Source organism: Myodes glareolus, chromosome 4 (genome assembly GCF_982192425.1).
Source record: "Myodes glareolus chromosome 4, mMyoGla1.1, whole genome shotgun sequence".
NCBI classification, from domain to species: Eukaryota; Metazoa; Chordata; class Mammalia; order Rodentia; family Cricetidae; genus Myodes; species Myodes glareolus.
In genome coordinates this window covers 59,118,619-59,139,598 of record NC_142029.1, presented here as the reverse complement: position 1 = coordinate 59,139,598, position 20,980 = coordinate 59,118,619, and the positions used below count along the sequence as shown (strand labels likewise).

The 20,980-nt window shown below is 39.0% G+C and overlaps 1 protein-coding gene across 5 annotated transcripts in view; it reads left to right on the top strand.

The window, feature by feature from the left end:
- Nck1 (NCK adaptor protein 1) overlaps positions 1–6,471 on the top strand; it is a 58,344-nt gene extending 51,873 nt beyond the window's left edge. For all 5 annotated transcript variants that reach the window (XM_048416869.3, XM_048416873.3, XM_085689620.2 and 2 more), the window contains 2 exons: positions 2,643–3,355; positions 5,807–6,471. In XM_048416869.3, coding sequence (XP_048272826.2) covers positions 2,643–3,355; positions 5,807–6,001 — 908 coding nt within the window. In that variant the 3' untranslated portion in view covers positions 6,002–6,471. The remainder of the gene's footprint in view (positions 1–2,642; positions 3,356–5,806) is intronic.
- The last annotated feature ends 14,509 nt before the right edge of the window (positions 6,472–20,980 follow it).

Below are 20,980 nucleotides of genomic sequence, written 5' to 3'. Positions count from 1 at the left end.
TTTTAATGTATCATGATAGAGAGAAAAAAAAAGACTGTGTGTGGGGCTGACACGATGGCTCAGTGTGTGAAAACAAAGATTGTGTGTGGGGCTGACACGGTGGCTCAGTGTGTAAAAACAAAGATTGTGTGTGGGGCTGACACGGTGGCTCAGTGTGTAAAAACAAAGATTGTGTGTGGGGCTGACACGGTGGCTCAGTGTGTAAAAACAAAGATTGTGTGTGGGGCTGACACGGTGGCTCAGTGTGTGAAAACAAAGACTGTGTGTGGGCTGACACGGTAGCTCAGTGTGTAAAGACAAAGATTGTGTGTGGGGCTGACACGGTGGCTCAGTGTGTAAAAACAAAGATTGTGTGTGGAGCTGACACGGTGGCTCAGTGTGTAAAAACAAAGATTGTGTGTGTGGCTGACACGGTGGCTCAGTGTGTGAAAACAAAGACTGTGTGTGGGCTGACACGGTGGCTCAGTGTGTAAAAACAAAGATTGTGTGTGGGGCTGACACGGTGGCTCAGTGTGTAAAGACAAAGATTGTGTGTGGGGCTGACACGGTGGCTCAGTGTGTAAAAACAAAGACTGTGTGTGGGGCTGACACGGTGGCTCAGTGTGTGAAAACAAAGACTGTGTGTGGGCTGACACGGTGGCTCAGTGTGTAAAGACAAAGATTGTGTGTGGGGCTGACACGGTGGCTCAGTGTGTAAAAACAAAGATTGTGTGTGGGGCTGACACGGTGGCTCAGTGTGTAAAAACAAAGATTGTGTGTGGGGCTGACACGGTGGCTCAGTGTGTGAAAACAAAGACTGTGTGGGCTGACACGGTGGCTCAGTGTGTAAAGACAAAGATTGTGTGTGGGGCTGACACGGTGGCTCAGTGTGTAAAAACAAAGATTGTGTGTGGGGCTGACACGGTGGCTCAGTGTGTAAAAACAAAGATTGTGTGTGGGGCTGACACGGTGGCTCAGTGTGTGAAAACAAAGACTGTGTGTGGGCTGACACGGTGGCTCAGTGTGTGAAAACAAAGACTGTGTGTGGGGCTGACACGGTGGCTCAGTGTGTAAAAACAAAGACTGTGTGTGGGGCTGACACGGTGGCTCAGTGTGTAAAAACAAAGATTGTGTGTGAGCTGACACGGTGGCTCAGTGTGTAAAGACATTGGCTGCTGAGCCTGATGACTTCAATGTGATCCTCAGGACTCACATAGAATGAGAAAACCTAATTCTGGAAGTTTCCCTCTGAACTCCAAACATGCTTTGTGTTGTGTGTACAACACTGGCCTTTCAAAGTAGTTAATAAGCATACATTTTTAAAGGGGGGTAGTGTGCAAGCAACAGTTGAAGAAGTTGAAAAGTAGAAAGAGAATTTCAAAAGAATAGCACAGTGTATTCTGAGCCTATGTTCAGTCTCTGAAACCTGCACAGCAGGAGAGAATGAGCTCTCAAAAGTTGTTTCTGGCTATACATGCTAGGCTAAGTAAATAGATGCAGAAATAAATGTAAAAATTGCTAAAAAGAATAGAAAAGTAAAATAACTTTGATATTAAAGTGATTTGAGAATGTTTTTAGGTAATTGATGAGTCTATGTAAAAAAGAAAAAAGGTAGTGTGGAGTCTCTGGAGAGAAAAGATGGTTATGAGAAGAGAGAACTCTGGAGGATCAGAAGTTGGGGCCTTGGCCAAACAAAGAATGAGAATAATAAGGTTGATTTTTTTGTTTTGTTTTATTTTGTTTTGAGAGTGTAGAAAGAAGCCAGGTCGTGACGGCACACACCTTTAATCCCAGCATTCTGGAGGCAGAGGCAGATGGATCTCTGAGTTCGAGGCCAGCCTGGTCTACAGAACCAGTTCCAGGATGTCCAGGGCTACACAAAGAAACCCTGTTTCAAAAAGCAAACAAACAAGAACCAAAAAAAGTGTAGGGAGAAATTTGAATAGTTTTATGTCCTAATTTTTCAAAGTAAAAAGCAAAACATCAGATAATGGGAAATGAGCGGCCTGGTTGCACTTGAAGTATGCATTTCTACTTTTATTTTCTCACTTCTTTCAATAAAAATACATTAAACATTCTATGTACTAAGTACCCTTCAAGATTCTTGAGATTTTTATCTGTGAGCAAAATGAACAATCCCTGCCTTTTGGGAGGTGTTATGTGAATTGGGATGAAGGGAACAAATGAGTAAATAAAATTTTAAAAATGAATAGATACATAGACTGATCTTCTGGTTTTGGAAACTAAGAAATTATCAAATGAGATTATCTAAATAGAATTTAATATTGTGTATCAGGTGCTAATTTAAATAATTGTTTCATTTTTATGCAGCTAATTACAAAATCTAGATGAATAAAGTAAGATGTCAAGTGTGGATTACTGGAGTGTTTGTGTTCTTAATTGTATCTATGAGAGAAATGAACTATATTAACACAAGAAATTTCAATGTGACAACTTTATTATGTAGTTATTTCATGGTTCTGACAGGGGAAGAGGAGCTAAACTATCACATGACAAGTTTATTTGATTGGCTTTGGAAAAAGAACTATTTTATTTCCCAAAAGATGATTGCATCATGTCACTTTGTTTCCCACATCCAGAGGCTTGGGGTAAGTGTGCTGAGTTGAAGCTGTAGTCTTACTGCCTCCTCTTTATTTAAACAGGCATTGGAAAAGTGAAAAGAAAACCCAGTGTTCCAGATACAGCGTCTCCTGCTGATGATAGCTTTGTTGATCCAGGGGAACGTCTCTATGACCTCAACATGCCTGCTTTTGTGAAATTTAACTACATGGCTGAGAGAGAGGATGAGCTGTCATTGATAAAAGGGACAAAGGTGATCGTCATGGAGAAATGCAGTGATGGGTGGTGGCGTGGCAGCTACAATGGACAGATTGGATGGTTTCCTTCAAACTATGTAACTGAAGAAGGTGACAGTCCTTTGGGTGACCATGTAGGTTCTCTGTCAGAGAAATTAGCAGCAGTTGTCAACAATCTGAATACAGGTCAAGTACTGCATGTGGTACAGGCTCTTTACCCATTCAGCTCATCCAATGATGAAGAACTCAATTTTGAGAAAGGCGATGTAATGGATGTTATTGAAAAGCCGGAAAATGACCCAGAGTGGTGGAAATGCAGGAAAATCAATGGCATGGTTGGCCTGGTGCCAAAAAACTATGTTACTATTATGCAGAATAACCCATTAACTTCAGGTTTGGAACCATCACCTCCACAGTGTGATTACATTAGGCCTTCACTCACTGGAAAGTTTGCTGGCAATCCTTGGTATTATGGCAAAGTCACCAGACACCAGGCAGAAATGGCATTAAATGAAAGGGGGCATGAAGGAGACTTCCTCATTCGTGATAGTGAATCTTCGGTAAGTTGATTTTCAAAGGTAAATGGACATAGAGCTCCATGCTTTTAAAAGTAAGGTTGGCGAGGTTGAACGACTTACTTACACCTAACTAAATTGTAAGCTGGGATGTGTTCTTCCCAGTGAACCTGTTATGAATAAGCCCGGTGGAGCAGTGACTATGTTGTATTAATGTCTTCAGTTGTATTGATTTTTGCATTTCTGGAATATTCTCTGTCCCATTAAACTGAAAAATGGGGAAAACTGAGCATTGGTTTCTTTCTTGAGAGTAGAATAATGCAAATTAAACTGCTGCTTAATGTAATATAATAAGAATGCTATCATTGTAGTCCTTTCAGGAATTCTCTAACTATAAAAAAATTGTGTCTTCATAAATTAATTGCTTACTTAAAATTCCTCCCTCTTTCTCTCTCCCCCCCCCCCTTCTTTCCTTCTGACAGTGAGTACTCACTAAGCAACCCTGGCCGCCCTGGAACTCACTGGGTAGACCAGGCTGACCTTGAACTCAGAGTTGTAGGGATTAAAGGTCTATGACACCATACCTGACTCTTTTGGCTTTTTATTCATCTCAACAACCTTTTGGTTTTTTTGTTTTGTTTTTGTTTTGATTTTTCAAGGCAGGGCTTTAATTGTGTAGCCCTGGCTGTCTTGGAGCTCATTCTGTAGACCAGGCTAGCCTTAAATTCAAAGGCCTGCCTGCTTCTGCCTCCCAAGTGCTGAGATTAAAGGTGTGCGCCACCACTGCTCAACCTTAAACATGTTTAACACCATTTGAAATGTATTTTCAGTAAAAGGTAACATATTGCAGTACTAGCTAAACAATTAAAACATACAAATTGAAAAATGACATAGCTCTTTTAAGTGTTGTTTTATATGTTAAAATTTGATGGTTCTTGTTTTTCTAAAAACCTTTTCCTGGTAAACAATATCACTACTTTCCTACTTATCAAATCATGGTTAATACTGACTTTCTGTGAATGTATTATATGAAAAAAAAAGAAAATAATATGTGTATGAGACTGAGGTGAATTGAACTTCGTGCTGTGAAGTTGGGGGAAATGATACCTTTAACCTCTCAGAAGACAGATAGTTTTTAATAGAGAAGAATAGTGGAGTCCGTTTTCTGTTAAAATCCTGATATGTAGCACACCATTTAAGTCACTGTTGTTGACTTGACGCAGATTGTTCAGAAGTAGTAGGTTTAAAACAACAGCTGCAGCTACCACTACCTAATTAAGAAAGAGACTTAAATACATAATGCTATTTTACTTGTGTGTAGAGTTTAAATACTAGCCAAAATATATAATTATTTTTAGTACTGTTGTTTTTCAGCTATAGACCTTAAATGTTTTTGTTTGGCCTATACAATTAAAAATCTTTCTTCGATATTTAAATAGCAAAGGGTTTATAAAAATCCAGACTTGGAGCTAAATAGATGGGAAGTGCTTGTTGTTTTTCCAGAGGACTCCATTAAGTACCCACCACCATATCAGATAGCTTATAGCTACCTGCAACTCCAGCTCTTCGGGAATCTGATACCTCCTTGAACATCTGTATAACTGTACATATAATCCACACACAGACATACAAACATCCACAAATTTTTAAAAAATAATAAAATCATCTTTTGAAAATTAGGCTTCAAATTTCCCTTTAGAATTTAGACCATGCTGGAGAGGTGGCTCAGTGATTAGGAGCACTGGTTGCTTATTCAAAGGACCCAGTTTTATTTCTGTACCCACATGACAACTCAAACAATCTATAACTAGGGCACCCAGTACCCCCATTCTGGCCTCCACAGGCCCTGTTCACATGTGATACACAGACGTACATGCAGGCAAAACACCCATACACATAAATAAAGGTGCAATAAAAGACGAAGGCCAGTCAACATGGGAGAGTGTTCCTGAAAAGCAGCAATCACAGATGAGTAGTCCATCTCTGTATGCTGGCCGCATCCTCTTTCCTCTGTCTCCTTTACTTATGGTTCTTTGTTGGCCCTTGTATGAATTTGTTTCTCACGATTTATTAAAGTTCAGTTGAATTCTTAGTCGTCCTTTAATTTTGAAAATTCAGAACATTGTGTCTTAAGTTAGTTCCTGTCAACTCTGAATTGAAAGGGCATGGTGGAGTAGAAGTCTGAAATTTTCTCATTTTTTTTCTCCTAATGGATTTTCTGTTTGTACTACTCTTTGGGCACTGTGGGTGTTAGGAGACTCTAGAATCCTGTCTGCTTGTCGATTATCTACTGATACGTGATCCCAGGCATACTCTCCGAGCCTCATTTCCTCACTCATAAAAAGGGTTTCTTTTGAGGAATAAAGGAGATTATGTAAATAATTTAGTGTAGTGTCTTGCACTTAGTTAATGTTCGGATTTTAACAGTTGTATTTTATTTTAAATTCTGATACATGACTTTCACAATGTTTACCTCCCCTCTCCTTTCTCTTTTAGCCAAATGATTTCTCAGTATCACTAAAAGCACAAGGGAAAAACAAGCATTTTAAAGTCCAACTGAAAGAGACAGTTTACTGCATTGGGCAGCGGAAATTCAGCACCATGGAGGAACTTGTAGAACATTACAAAAAGGCACCGATCTTTACAAGTGAACAAGGAGAAAAGCTGTATCTCGTCAAACATTTGTCTTGATGCTCATCAGCAGTGACTGCTGCACAGCTTTAACTCGTCATGTAATTGAAGACTGAGCGTGTTGGGCCAATTTTACTTGCTTGGAAAGTGCTGTTTCTAACTGTATGAGAACTGACTGTAATACATGAGTATTTTTGTTATAACTCAACCCATACATATATCTACATATGCAGTGCATCTATATAGAAAAGTTCTTTATTCTTGGTCTTCTATCTTACTGTCTTTGCTATTTTTCTTTTTCCTTCTAACAAAGTTTTGTATTAAAAAAAAGAATAATTTGGTTCAAAAATCTTTATATGGAAGAATTCTTTTACTGGTGTTACTTTATTTCCTTGTAAAGGTATCCTGTTCTCCCATAGTTCCTCTTCACATAAAAATCATATCTATATGGCATATGCTGAAATTCATTTCTTGTAAAGTGTTAATCTTTTCTGTGACTAAATAGCAATAATAAACAAAACTAGAAATTATTTTCAGATATTGTATCTGTCATAAGCCATTGTAAATATAAAGTTATGTTGTTTGTTGTGCCTTCATTTTAAAATCCATTCATTGTATTCAAAAGGCCCTGGATATATGTTAGAAAACATAATTTATAGCTATTTAAGCGAAAATGTTAAGACTTTAGGGAGTGTCTTTTTTCCTTCGTTTGGTTGTTGAAGGGAACAGAGCAGTCCCTGACAGTTCGCTGTTGAAATGAAATGGGTGTCTCTAGTGTTCCTTGACCAAAGTATGTTGTATAAGATGATGCCATATTTCCACCAGTTTGGGGAAAATAGTAAGCAATGAGATGTGAAGAAATTTTTTCTCTCCAAATATCAATTCTAATTCTCCTTTTAGAATCCTAACCTCTTCTCCCAGTATCTGATTTACTGAAAGCCATTTTTTGACACTGTTGCATATTGAACCCTAAGTTACACACGCTAGCAGGGCTCTGCTGCTGAGTTATACCCACCCCCTCCTTATCGTTCAGTTTCCTTACGTGGGACACTGAAATGATGTGCTGTGGGGAAATGTGCTGTAGTTAGGTGTGTTATTTAAATTGTCTGTTTTCCAGTTAGTACTTCGTGTGTGTGAATGAGAGACTAAAGTATTGAATCTGCTGTTAGTCACTCTTCTCCTCATCCTGTAAATGTAAGCATACTAACAAAAGTCCCTAATGCTATGTAAGCAGAAGAACATTGCTGTTCTTTGCTATTTTAAACACTAATGTACCAAAATTATAGCTGGTAAAAATCAAAGTTGTGTAATTTCACTTTTTTCTTTGATGTAGTAGTTAAAAATTTTTAATTTAAATCTTAAAATCACTTGGAGGCTGATGTTACCACTGGGTGGCAGCCCTGGCCTCTCCCACTAACTAGAAGTCAACAAATATAATTGACTGACGTATGGATTCCCATCTTTATAACACCTACTTTCAGAGCTTTTTAGTTTGCGTTTGTCTTTTGGTGCTCTGTTGTTTAAGATAAATGGTAGCGGATTAATGTAAATTCATGTTATACATGCTTACCTTCAGGGCTGTAAGATACTATGAATTCTAAGAAAACCAGTTTAACAGTGGTTTGCAGAATGAGTAGGTAGTAAACATTCTTACATTTGATGATACTATTTTTCTTCTCTCTTTGTGTGTTGCCCTCCCTGCTATGAAACAATGGACCTTTATAAAAAGGAATAGTTAGACCTTGTCATGGATACAGCTGTTTCTGGAAACTATCTACTCCACAGCTGACTTTGTAAAGTCGTGTACCTCCTGCTGTAACTAGAGTTCATAGAAGATGGTGGTGCTCCAGTAATAGCTCCTGTGCATTCTGAGACTGGAAGAGACCTAATGGTGCACTGTTTTACCGTGTACTTCAACATTTGGTCAGTTTTAAAAAAACCTCTTAAACCATACCATTTCTTCAATCAGTGGTTGTTTATATTGTAACCATGAATTTACTTGAAACAGTTTTTCTTAGAATAACCTAGAAAATAGCTGCATAGCTAGGTAGTGACAGACTTGTATTAGAAACAGCCACAACCTAGTGTTGTCTGTGTCTTGACACTGCCCTCCGTGCTAGTTTTAGACTAGAGGTGGGTCCTGGGGAAAGTACTAGTTCAGAAGTTTTCATCTCTGTAAGAGCTGATTAGTTCCCCAGATTTAAATATGTTGTACCCATAATCCTGCCTGGCTCATGTCTATAAAAACTCCTCTAAAGTCTTGGAAGGGGTGCTTTGTTTTGTTCTTAAACATCCTTATATATGTGTGAAAGCTTAGCAACAAAAGAAAAGCTATAAATGTTATGTCTCTTTGGTCATAAATCTTAGAGGTGAGTTGAATATTTTCATGTGTATTGCATACAGTCACTTTATATTAACATATACACTTAAGACTATTAAAACTGTTTGACAAATACACTAAATAAAATAGAAAATACCCTGCTCAGTGGTATAAGCCTGTAATTCTGGCTGCTCAAGAGACTGAGGCAGGATTATGAGTTTAAGGCATGCCTGAGTAGTTTATCAAGACCCTGAAAAAAGTAGAGTTGGGACTGTAGCTCTGCGGTAGAGCCTGCGCGAACCCTGAATACTTGGTCCAGCATCAGCAAACCAAAGAGGGAATCCGTGTGTATTGCCAGAATAAAAAGGCCTAGCAATGAGCAGCTTAGGTAATTAGGACATGCTTGTAAATCGTACCCAGCTCCAGTGATCTGCCATGTAATCTAGAGGTTGCAAAAATTATCTCTGAGGTGCCTTTCTGGGAATTAGGAAAATGCATTGTCTCCTGATATGCCCCATCCCTTGGCTTGTCAAAAAGTGTAGAATTTTACCTGCTGGTCATGCTTTATCGATGATGCAGCCAAATATAGAAGTATTGTTAAACTTGTGTAATATTCAACTTCACAGCACTTAAAATGGGAGATTTCAGATAGCATTGTATTTTGTGGTTTCTTTAAAAATAAGCCAACAGTGTGAGTTGAATTCACGAGTTAAATGATCAGCTGGAACCTGGTGTGGATGGTCCCATAATGCACATGGTGAAAGACATTCAAACAGAATAATAAAGTCTCCCCCAACGCTTACCCCAAACTTTATAGCCAAATTGATACATTGTTTCTCCCTATTTTTCCTGTTGCTTGGGAGATTTTTTGGCTTTTAATACAAGATAACCATTTTTAAGAAACTTCCTATGTTCAAATCAACGAATTAGGAGTGTAGCATTACAGCTTTTGCTTTTTTGTTTTAATATTTTATTAGAAGAAAAAAACCTTTCTATAGCTCTCTTAACTGTTTTATAGATCTTCACAACTGTGGTCACTTCTTGACTTTTGTTTAACATAAGACAGTGTCAATTTCTGAATCTCATCCAGAGTATTGAAAAAACAAATTCTTGATTCTGATTCTGTTGCAAGGTAGATATGCTTGTTCTGTGGCGTTCAGCAAGTTTATGTGACTCAGCTCTGCTGTATTCTAAACACTGCTGACAGCAAAACAAGCTGCTCACACTTGACACCCTAGTTTCTTGCTGTTACATGTGTGTTTCTAGTTTACTTACAGGAGTTTCTTGACCTGAAAGCGCATGCGGTTTGTGGAGATTGAATAAAATAGGAAATTAACTGCATTTGCTGAGATAAAGAGGAAGAGTTTCAGTTATTGTCTGTGTGTGTGTGTGTGGGGGGGGGGGTTAAACCAGATTAAGAGTGTCTTTGGCCAGAACACTTTGGTTGTATCCATTTCAGAACTGGTTTGATGTCCTCAGCAGCTTAGCAGGGACAAGCTAGCTGATGTAGTTATTTTTGTAGTGCTGGACAATGGAACAGCAGCTGCCTCATGCATGCTAGGAAAGTAACCTTCCAACTGTGACTTTAAATATTTCCACTCAGATTACATAACTATACAGCACAGGGAAAACTGTCTCACAGTTGCAAGTTTTATTTATTACTACAAAGGTTTTCTCTTCTTTTGTACCTCATTGACAAACAGGAAAACAGTAACATTTTGAAGTAGTTATGTAAGATATATAGGAAAATTGTTTTAAACCAACTTTTGGGCTCAGATATATCTTAACCTGTAGGTATCTACCTTTGGAAAATTGTTGAGACAAAAAGATGAAATCCAGAAAGAGACTAAATGTCTAAATGTAGGCTAACCACGGGAATAGTTGAGATAATTTACAGAAGAAATTAGGAACTCCTGAGCAAGCATAGCTTCTCTAGAGCAAGTGATGTCAAAATAAGTGTGTGCTTTCTGAACTGTAGGTAGGCAAACAGGTTATAGAGAACAGATTCTGGTTTCACTGAGGCATTATCGCTTAGTTTCAAAGTTAAAATGTAGTTTTGGGCTGTTTATATAGTTTGGTCTTGCATGTCACTCAAAGCCATGTGTTAAATTTTTGGTTCCCATCTGGAGCACTTTCTCAGAAGGTGGTGAAACCTTAAGGAGATGGGGCCTTCCTGCCCCCCCAGTTCTTCCATTTCTCATCTTACTCTGAAACAATCCTACCTTTTAAGTTGATTCTTTTGTTATTCAAGCGTGAGACTGCTCTCACCCTGCATTACAACGAAAAAAAAAAAAAGCTAACAAGGCTTTGGTGAAATTCGTATTCTAGTGATGCAGTACCTAAATGGAGAAGATCTGTACAAGACAAGCGGAGCATGTGGTTGCTGTTAATGGGAAGGTCTCTGGTAAAATCGACTTAGATGTGGGCTCCACTTAGGCCAACCGGTGATTAAAAAACAATTGCCTAAATCATTAGAATATCATGTAGATGTTCACTTACAAAGCATGTTTCTGATTTCCGAAATTTTAAAGTATTTGTTTCATTCAAATATGGAACTTTTAACTACAAAGGGCTGTTCAGAATAAAACCCGATTCTCTGTGTTCATAGGAGTTATTGGATCATGTTACATAGAAACCAGCTATAACTACAGGAAGATGACAGTGTTACAGACATAAAGGTTTTAACTCATCGATTCCAAGAGATTAATTTCTTGAAGACCATTAGTAGATTTAAATGACTACGTTTAAAACTTTTTACTATTTTTTTTAAAATGTGTATGGGTATTTTGCCTGTGTGTCTGTCAGTGCTCTTGGAGAGAGGCCCAGGGCACCAGAACTCCTGTGAAGGGGTTGTAAGCCACCATTGGGGGCGGGGGACACTAGAATTGACCCCAGGTCCTCTGGAAGAGCTGCTGGTGCTGCTAACCATTTCTCCAGCCTCTCGGCAAGTTTAGAAGTCAGACAGCTCTGAAAACTGGATTTTGAAAATTACAGCCAGAGGAGAATTGGTGGAAACAAGAGTCTGAAAGGAATTCCACTGTTTAAATTCTCTGTGTGACTTCCAGGAAAAAGAAATGAGAGCTAAATGTCAGATGTGCTTAAACATAGGCATAAATATATGGGAATCGTTGTGCAAACAGAATAAGTGAAGAGTACAAGAACAGGATAAAATAATTGGCTCTTTGGCCTGTTCCTGGATTCTTTAAGTCTGATGAGTGAGACTCAGATTGGGGGTAAAAAGTATGACTTTCCCTCCCTCACTCTCTTTACATAAAGTTCTTGTTTTTCCTAACAGAATTAAATACCAAAGATTTAAGTAGCAAATGGGATATGCTATATTTAGGTTACCCACTTTTCTATCCAACTGTTTCTCTTCAGGCCTGAACCATTCTCCAATTCTGCAGAAAATCACAGGAATTCTGACAACATGGCTGGGATGTAGCTCAGTTGGTAGAGTAGTGCCTAACATTCACAGGCCTCTGGGTTTGATTTCCAGTGTCATAAACCATGCATGTTGATGTACACCAATCCCCACACTTGTGGATGGAGGCAAGAGGATCAGGAAGTTAAAGGTCATCCCTAAATTGCATACATAGTGAATTCGAAGTCTTAGCTCCTTGAAACCTTGGGTCAACGAAAACAAAGCTGTAGGCAACAGGATAAAGGATAGTTTGATTTGGGCATATTGCATAGACAAGATGGTTGATGAGATAGTATAGGAGGAGAATTGACAAGAGAAGCAAGAGCAGAGACAGGAGTATCAGGTGGTAGAGTTGAGCAAATGAGGCATAGTCATCCAGAAGCCCTTACCGAGTGTAATGGCCCAGGCATAGGCAGATCATCTGAGTTTTTTTTTTTTTTTTTTTTTTTTTTTACTGGGTGATGACCCAGTCTTCAGAAAGATTAATTCAAAAGCTAGGTTAGGTTAATGTCGTTACTTCTCACTGCCTAGTAGGTGTGTGCTGAGCCCAGGACCTAACTCTCCTTGTAGTTGGGCTGGGTTGTCTTGGTATAGACTCATGCCATGCAGAACTATTTTAAGACCCCATGACTCAGTGGTGGACTGCCCCACAACTCAGCTGTGTGAGACCCACTCTTGATTGCATTTTTTGTTTACCTTTTTTTTTTTTTTAAATCCCCTGATTCACTTTGTGTTCTCAAATTCTCAAACTTTCCATCATTGGGCTTTGCTCAAGTTATTCTATCTGGATTGCTGAATCGTGAACTCATCTAACCCCTTTTATTTGAACATAGATGAGTATATTCTTGGAACTCCGTTCTGTGGCCCACTTCCTGCTTATTCTCTAAACCGTTGTTCATTTCAGGAGTCACACCCCTTTTAATGTTAACTGGGAAGCAGTTGAGGTAAGTGAAAAGAAGTTGGAGTTGGGCATATTTCTGATGGATTTCCTGTTCCCATTCTTGATTCCCACAACTGTTTTGCAATGCATTACTGTATTTTCTTTGTAAATGAAAGAGAAATGTAAGGCTGATGGAGTTGTTTTCTTCCTCTTTGCATAAAATGGCCATTACTTTTTCCATTTACTCTTCAACCCACAATGATCTAGGTTTTGATCCAAGGCTTCCACAGGAACTCCTCTTGCTGGGATTACAATGACTTTCCAGTTGTTACATCCAGGGAACATTTTTCAGTGATGAACTCACTGGGGACTCTCTTCTGCACTCTGCCCCAACAATCACATCCTGCCTCGTTGTTTTTAGAACCACTTCTCTGAGCTACCACTCCCACCTCTGTCTTCTAGTTCATGTCCTTGCCCTCTCTGGTCTCTTTCTCTCTCTGTCTGCACATCATTCTTAGTGGACAAGTTTTGTTTGCACAGGCTCACCCACTACCCATAAAACTGCAGGTAGGGGAGAGGTATTATTTCTTGACATCAATTTGAGATAGGTATTTGCATAGTGGGAATTGTGACTGCTCGCATAAATGCTTTAAGTGTCTCTTTCTGCAGACCCCTGACCCTGCCTTCCCTGACCCTACTCTGTGCCTTTCTGTTCTTTCCTTTGAGGACTTGCTGTCCACCCAGTTACCCAAACCAGAACTGGAAAGTCGTGTTTGGCCCTTCCCAGTCCATACAGTATGTAGGAGCTACTATTCTATGTCCTGCATTTCTTCCCACAGACCTGGGGAAGCCTAGCATAGCCTGGCAGTATCTCTCACCCTGATGTGCTGTGGGAGTTCCTTCAGCTCCTTCAGCCAATCGCCGCTGAGTTACCAGCCCATTGGGGCGTGGTCTCTCCCTTTAAAAAAAGCAGCGGCTGTCCTCCACTCTCCTTTTGTCTTCCGGCTCCGTTTCCGGCCCCTGGACTCCTTTCCTGTTCGCGCGGAGGGGCTGTTGTCTGGGACGATAATCTGTAAGTTTTTTCCCCTTTGAATAAATAACCATTCTATTAATCATAATTCCAAACTGGTGTGGGATTGTCTGTGACTTACGCCTTCATCTGGCGCCCCACGTTTGGTTGTAGAACCCCCCCTTCCCCCCCACTCAACTGCTTGCTACCAGCTCGGCTAGTCACGAGACCTCCCTCAGCTGCGGCCTGTGCCCTGTGTGTGGAGCCAGCAGTTCAGTTAAACCCCACGCCTCCCAAGCTCCACAGGCTCGGGACAGTCTCTGCCTGCCTGGTTTGCTCTTTTCTGAGTTGTTTTTAAATTTCCCTTGTAAGTGCGGTGCTTTAGTGGCGTGAATCAGAACGACTCGGTCACGTGGAGGCATACGCGGCTTCCGGGTTGCTCTTTTCTACCCCTGGATTCTGGGTTTCTGGTTCCGTGTATGGAATTGATTTAATTAAACTTTCTTTCTTGAGCAACTTATATTTCCTAGTTTTTAACAAATACTAAGGCAGACACTGAAACAGGACCTGTTTAAGTCACCTTTGCAGTGGTTCTAGTCGCAACTTGGCAACAGCGCCGCCAACTAGACAAGAGGTAATATGGCAGTTTTTGTTTCCAACGCCAATTTTACTGTTTTCTTTATTAATACAATGGATTATGTCATGCAAGGTTTATATGACTATGGGAATATATTAATTTACTTGTTGCTAGGTTTCAGTTTTCTTTTCAATATTTTATCATTAAGAAAGATACGATTTTTACGGACTAATATTGAACAACTAGTTGAAAGGATTAAAATTATTGAAAATCAGGGGTTATCTGAACAAGTGGATACTATGATAGACAAAATTGACTCCATGTCCAAGGGTACTAGGAAGTTACCTGAAAGGGTACAGGCTGTTGAATTTGACGTTCAGATGTTACCACAAAGTTTTGATAAGGTAACAGATAGAATGAACCTCCAGAATGGGAACCAAAAAACTGATACCTTAGTGAAATTACTAGAAACACGGGTAGGTCAGGAGATTCAGGATTTAAGGGATACAATGATAAAAAGATTAGAAATGATTGAAGAAACTATTGGAGCTGGTGAACAGAGTAAGAAGGCACAAGGACAGGATACAATGCCACCACCAGCTGTTAGAACTGGCTTACCCAGGGTCCTAACAACATACCCTGTAATTTATTCTGACAAAGGGTTAACTTCCAAAGGCTCAAAGGGAGTTAAAGAAGCTAGATGGACACCAATGGCAATGAATGATTTAAAAGAAATTAAGCAAGCTGTCGTTAACTTTGGCTTGCACTCTGCATTTGTTAAGGAAATGATAAGGACTTGGGCTTCTAATGTCAGAGCTACCCCCCATGATTTCTCTCAGCTAGTGTCTGCAGTTTTAGATGATGGGCCTTCCTTGATGTTTGGAATTTATTTCAGAGAAGAATCCAAACATATGGAACAGCAAGGAAGAGCAAAAGGTGTGAAGGTTTCCCAAGATCAAATTCTTGGTGTAGGAGCATATGCTGATCCACAGGTCCAAGCTCTTTATGATGAAGAAGTGCTGTCCTTATGTCACAAAGCAGCCTTGAATGCTTTGAATAGAATACAAGATCCAGCAAAAAGGGTCGAATCATATACCAGGGTTAGGCAGGGACAGAGAGAACCCTTTACTGACTTTGTGCAAAGATTAATTAAGGCTCTGGACATAGGGGTAACAGACCCAGAAGCTAGACGAATACTTCTTGAATCTCTAGCTTTTGAAAATGCAAATACTGAATGTAAAAAGATAATTGGGCCTTTAAGATCTAGATCAGCACCAATGGAAGAATGGATACAGCATACAATGAATGTTGAGATGTTTAGCTATAACGATGAATCCTGGGTAGGAGAAGCGATTTCCAAAGCTATGAGGAGACATCAAACTACCAGGTGTTTTAATTGTGGTAAATTAGGACATCTGAAAAGGGATTGCAGGCAAAGAAATCCTAGGAATAATATCTCCTCTGGGAATGACAAAAGTAGGAGATCTCAGCCTTCAGGTATATGCAGAAGATGCGGTAAAGGCCGACATTGGTCCAACGAATGCAGGTCAACAACAGACAGACAAGGCAACCCGATACCATCGGGAAACTCCTTGAGGGGCCTCTCGCAGGCCCCCAAGCCAAAAGTGGCCCAGTCATTCCCAGTTACAGTCGAAAATGTGTCTCACCAAGAAAATTAAAAACTCCAATGTCTGCCGTAAAAAGTAATACTGGTCTAAATGATGAATTACATGTGGAGAATGAGTCAAAAAATTCAGGAGGACAGAGTAAACGTATATTTTGGCAAACGTATATTAACGATCAAAGACCAAAGCTAAGAGTCTGTATAAATGGCATTTTTATTGAAGGCTTATTAGACACAGGTGCGGATGTAAGTATAATTACTCCAGAATCCTGGCATCCGAATTGGCCTCTTCATGAGGTAGATGTTCAGTTCCTGGGAATTGGAACCCTATCTCGTGTAAAACAAAGCACAAGATGGGTGGAATGCATAGGGCCTGAAGGGCAAATAGGAAGATTAAGGCCATATATAGCAAATATTGCAATAAATTTATGGGGCTGTGACCTGCTACAGCAATGGAATACCCAGATTAACATTCCTGTAGTTCCAGGAACTCACAATTCTGGGAAGGATATAATGAGGTATTATGGAAAAAGGTCACCAGCCATTCAGGCTGTACAAGAACACACAGCCAATAGCAAACCTTTAGAGGTACCAACAGCCCTACCTTTAAAATGGCTAACTGAGAAGCCAATATGGATCAAGCAGTGGCCTCTAGCTGAAGATAAGTTACAGGCTTTGGAACAGCTGGTACAAGAGCAACTAGATGCTAACCATATTGAAGAATCAACCAGCCCTTGGAATTCTCCTGTGTTTGTTGTAAAAAAGAAATCTGGTAAATGGAGAATGGTGACAGATCTAAGAGCTGTCAACAAGGTAATTCAGCCTATGGGTCCGCTACAATCTGGAATTCCTTTGCCTTCTCTATTACCAAGAGGATGGCCTCTTATAGTTATTGATTTGAAAGATTGTTTTTTCACTATACCTTTGCAAAAAAAGGATAGAGAAAAATTTGCCTTCACAGTGCCTACTTATAATAATTCTCAGCCTACTAGGAGATATCAATGGACTGTCCTCCCACAGGGGATGCTCAATAGTCCCACATTGTGTCAATATTTTGTTAATAAGCCACTGGAAATAATTCGTAAGCAATTTCCCAAGTCCATAATTTATCATTACATGGATGACATTTTATTATCTGATTCAAATAAAGATATTTTGGAAAGTATGTTTGAAGAAGTAAAGAAAGTTTTGCCTAGGTGGGGATTACAAATTGCCCCTGAAAAGATTCAAAGAGGAGATTCTATTAATTACCTAGGCTACAGAATAGGGTTAGAGAAAATTCGAACACAAAAGGCACAAATTAGGAGAGACCGGTTACGGACTCTTAATGACTTCCAAAGATTGTTAGGAGATATTTCCAGTCTACGACCAGCTGTTGGGATAACACCTGATCTAATAGTTCATTTAAACAAAACCTTAGATGGTGATAAGGATTTGAATAGTCCCAGAAAATTGACAGTTGAAGCAGAAAAGGAACTGACAATGATTGAGGAAAAATTACAGGAGGCACATGTGGATAGGGTCAACCCGAATCTTAGTTCCATCCTAGTCATACTGCCTTCCAGAATTTCTCCTACAGGGATTTTAATGCAGAGGGAAGATATTATTTTAGAGTGGATATTTATACCTCATAAACCAAGTAAAAAATTAAAAACTTATGTAGAAAAGGTTTCAGAATTAATTATAAAAGGTAAACTGAGACTTCGTATAGACCCAGCAGAAATTATAGTGCCTTTTACTACTGAGGAAATAAGAAAGTTATGGGAAGATAATGAACCATGGCAAAGAGCTTGTGCTAATTTTTTGGGAGAAATTAGCAGCAACTATCCCAAAAGTGATAGACTTAACCTCATAAAGAGAACTTCTTGGATTCTTCCTAGAATTGTACGTGATGCTCCAATAACTGGAGCTCGGACATTTTATACCGATGCAAATAAATCAGGGAAAGCAGGTTATAAATCAGAAGAATTGAGTAAGGTGGAACAAAGCCCTTATAATTCTGTCCAGAAGGCAGAATTATATGCCATTCTTATGGTGCTAAGGGATTTTAAAGAACCTCTTAATATAGTTACAGATTCACAATATGCAGAAAGAGTTATCTTGCATATTGAAACCGCTGAATTCATACCAGATGACACAGAGTTGACTTCATTGTTTATCGAGGTACAGGACATAATTAGGAATAGGCTTTGTCCAATGTACATAACACACATCCGGTCCCATACCGGTCTGCCTGGGCCTCTAGCACAAGGTAACGCTGAAATTGACCAATTATTGATTGGAAGCGTTCTGCAGGCCTCAGAATTTCATAAAAAACATCATGTCAATAGTAAAGGCTTAAAGAAAGAGTTTTCCATTACATGGCAACAAGCTAAGGACATTATAAAGAGATGTCCTACTTGTTCTTTCTATAATCAAACACCATTGCCTGCAGGGAGTAACCCAAAGGGTACTCAAAGGAATGAAATCTGGCAGATGGATGTGTTCCACTTTATGGAATTTGGTAAATTAAAATATGTACACCACACCATAGACACGTATTCAGGTTTTCAATGGGCAACTGCCCTGAGCTCAGAAAAGGCTGATTCGGTAATCACACATTTATTGGAAGTTATGGCCATCATGGGTATACCTGCACAAATAAAGACAGACAATGGTCCAGCATATGTATCTAAGAAAATGAAACGCTTCTTTGCTTATTATAATATAAAACACGTTACAGGTATACCAAATAATCCTACAGGTCAGGCAGTTATAGAAAGATCAAATCGTACTATAAAGGATATGCTAAACAAACAGAAAGGGATGAAAGATACCCCCAGAAATAGATTGCATAATGCTTTATTAACCTTGAATTTTCTTAATGCTAATGAGAAAGGAACAACAGCAGCAGAGAGGCATTGGATAATGGAAAAAACTTCTGAACTAAACCAACCTGTTTATTTCAAAGACGTGCTGACCTCTCAATGGAAGCCAGGAGATGTGCTACGTTGGGGAAGGGGTTTTGCTCTTGTTTCCACAGGAGAAGAAAAATTGTGGATACCATCAAAATTAATAAAGGTTCGATTTGAAGAGGAGAAACCTCTTGGAAAGGAGAAATGACAGCATCTACAATGATGATAACCATACAGGTGGTAAGAAAAGCATATAGAATGGGGGCAGGGTTCTGTTCTTATCTCCACAGGAAAACACTGATCTTTGAAAAGTTCAAGGGACCCTGGATATTTGAATACTGACAGATGGAAAATAACGGCCCAATAGGGACTATCAAGAAAACTGAATAGGTTCTGTAAGTACCATATACTAAATCATATTTCTAAATTTATAGAGCTGGTTTTAGAGTTGGACTCTGGCTCAGTCCCTCTCTAATTCCAAGCCTGTTGTTTAAAGAAAAATCCAGAGTTTCTGGAGTTTCTGTCTCATGTCAAGAGCCATGATATGGGACAGAAAGAAATATGAGTTTAGAAAACATCTTTACTTTTCTTCATATCTATCATACCTTCATTAAATATATCTATCATGTCTCTCATTGAATATAGGTATTCATGTATATGTCTATATAATTAATGTTTAAGTTTTCCACAATGAACAATGAGTTTTTCCTACAGTGACATTTGAAGTTTCCAGGAAGAAGATGGGGCCCCATAACAACAACTCCACCTGGTTGATATGACGTCATGATACTGATAGCGCTACTACAAGACCTGTTTTGGGTACCAGCTGCACAAGACGGTTCCAACGTGCTGAAATGGTGCACATCTTGTACAACATTCTGGCCAGACCTCCACAAAATACTCAGAGACTATTTGCAATTTTAAAAGACATTGATCTTGAAATTTAACCATCATTTTACTTTCACAGGATCCCCCAGAAAGAACGTCGCCCCCATGACAGCTGGAAGTAATTCTAGAGAACGACGTCCCCTCTCCCAATAAAGTTTGTCCTTGGGTTTAGGGACATCATTTAGGGGTTGGTTATAATTAGTATACGGTTGAGGGTTGGGGGAGGAATTTTATAAGCACAGGAATCTTAAAAAAAAAAAAAAGGAGGGATAATTGGATTATGGGATAAATAGATTTGTACTTGTGAGTTATTGCTTTTAGACAAACATATTGGTATCGATTCTTATATATTGATACAAAGTTAAATTATGTTGACTATTTTATGCATGCATGCTTCATGCTTCTACTTCTGTTTAAAACATTTTTATGTATTTGTATATATATATTGTATTGATATATGTATATTTACCATATTGCATTGTACACTTCTACCTCTGATTAAGATACTTATATATTGTTTATGTATTGATATATATTTACCATATTGCAATGTATACTTGCACATTGTTTATATTTAGAGGTCTCATTGTCCTCATTTATTGCACACTTGTTTATTATCTCAGTCTTTAAGTTAGATAGATATTGAGAATTATATAGATCAACAGTCATCTAAGTTTGTCATTTATAATTAGACTAATCAGGTTCTTTAGATATATAGAGATTATATTCAGTATAGATAGATAATCTTCAACCTCTTCAAAGAGCTGTAGAAAATGGCCTTTAATCTAATTCAGAGTTCTATGGTAGGGAGACACAATCACTCCTGGCAACACTGATCTATGCCCGAGAGAATGTTGAGCACCAAAGACACTCCACCTGGAGCCTTTCTTCTTGGCAGAACTGGCCTTTGGGTAAAGAAATGCTCATACCTCAACTACTGACAGAGTTACAGAATATCCGTAAATGGATAAAACAAGACTGTCATATCCTGCCAAGACAGGGTAAGATAGTTTTGAAGTTTCTTGCCTTTGAAAATGGTATGTCAGTTACATCAGGCCTTAGCCAAAGTTGGTTGCTTCAACGCTGCAAATGTGACTTTGGGTGTTTGTCCAGGTAGCCAGTTGTCTCTGCGATTTGGTACATGTTCTGGAAGTTGTTTGATTGCACTTCCTAATTACTCAGATAACATTATTTCCCTTCTCAGATCTTCGATGGGATTGAAGATTATATAAATGTAGTTACTTTCCTTTCATGACTTGGCCAAGTTATTTGTTATACAAGACTTAAGCTAGTTAGAATAGGATATTTGTATTTATTGTATATAATTTTGTAGGTTTGTACTTATTGTATATAATTGCGTAGTAGGCTTAGAACTCTCTTACTTAAACAAAAGGGGGAGATGCTGTGGGAGTTCCTTCAGCTCCTT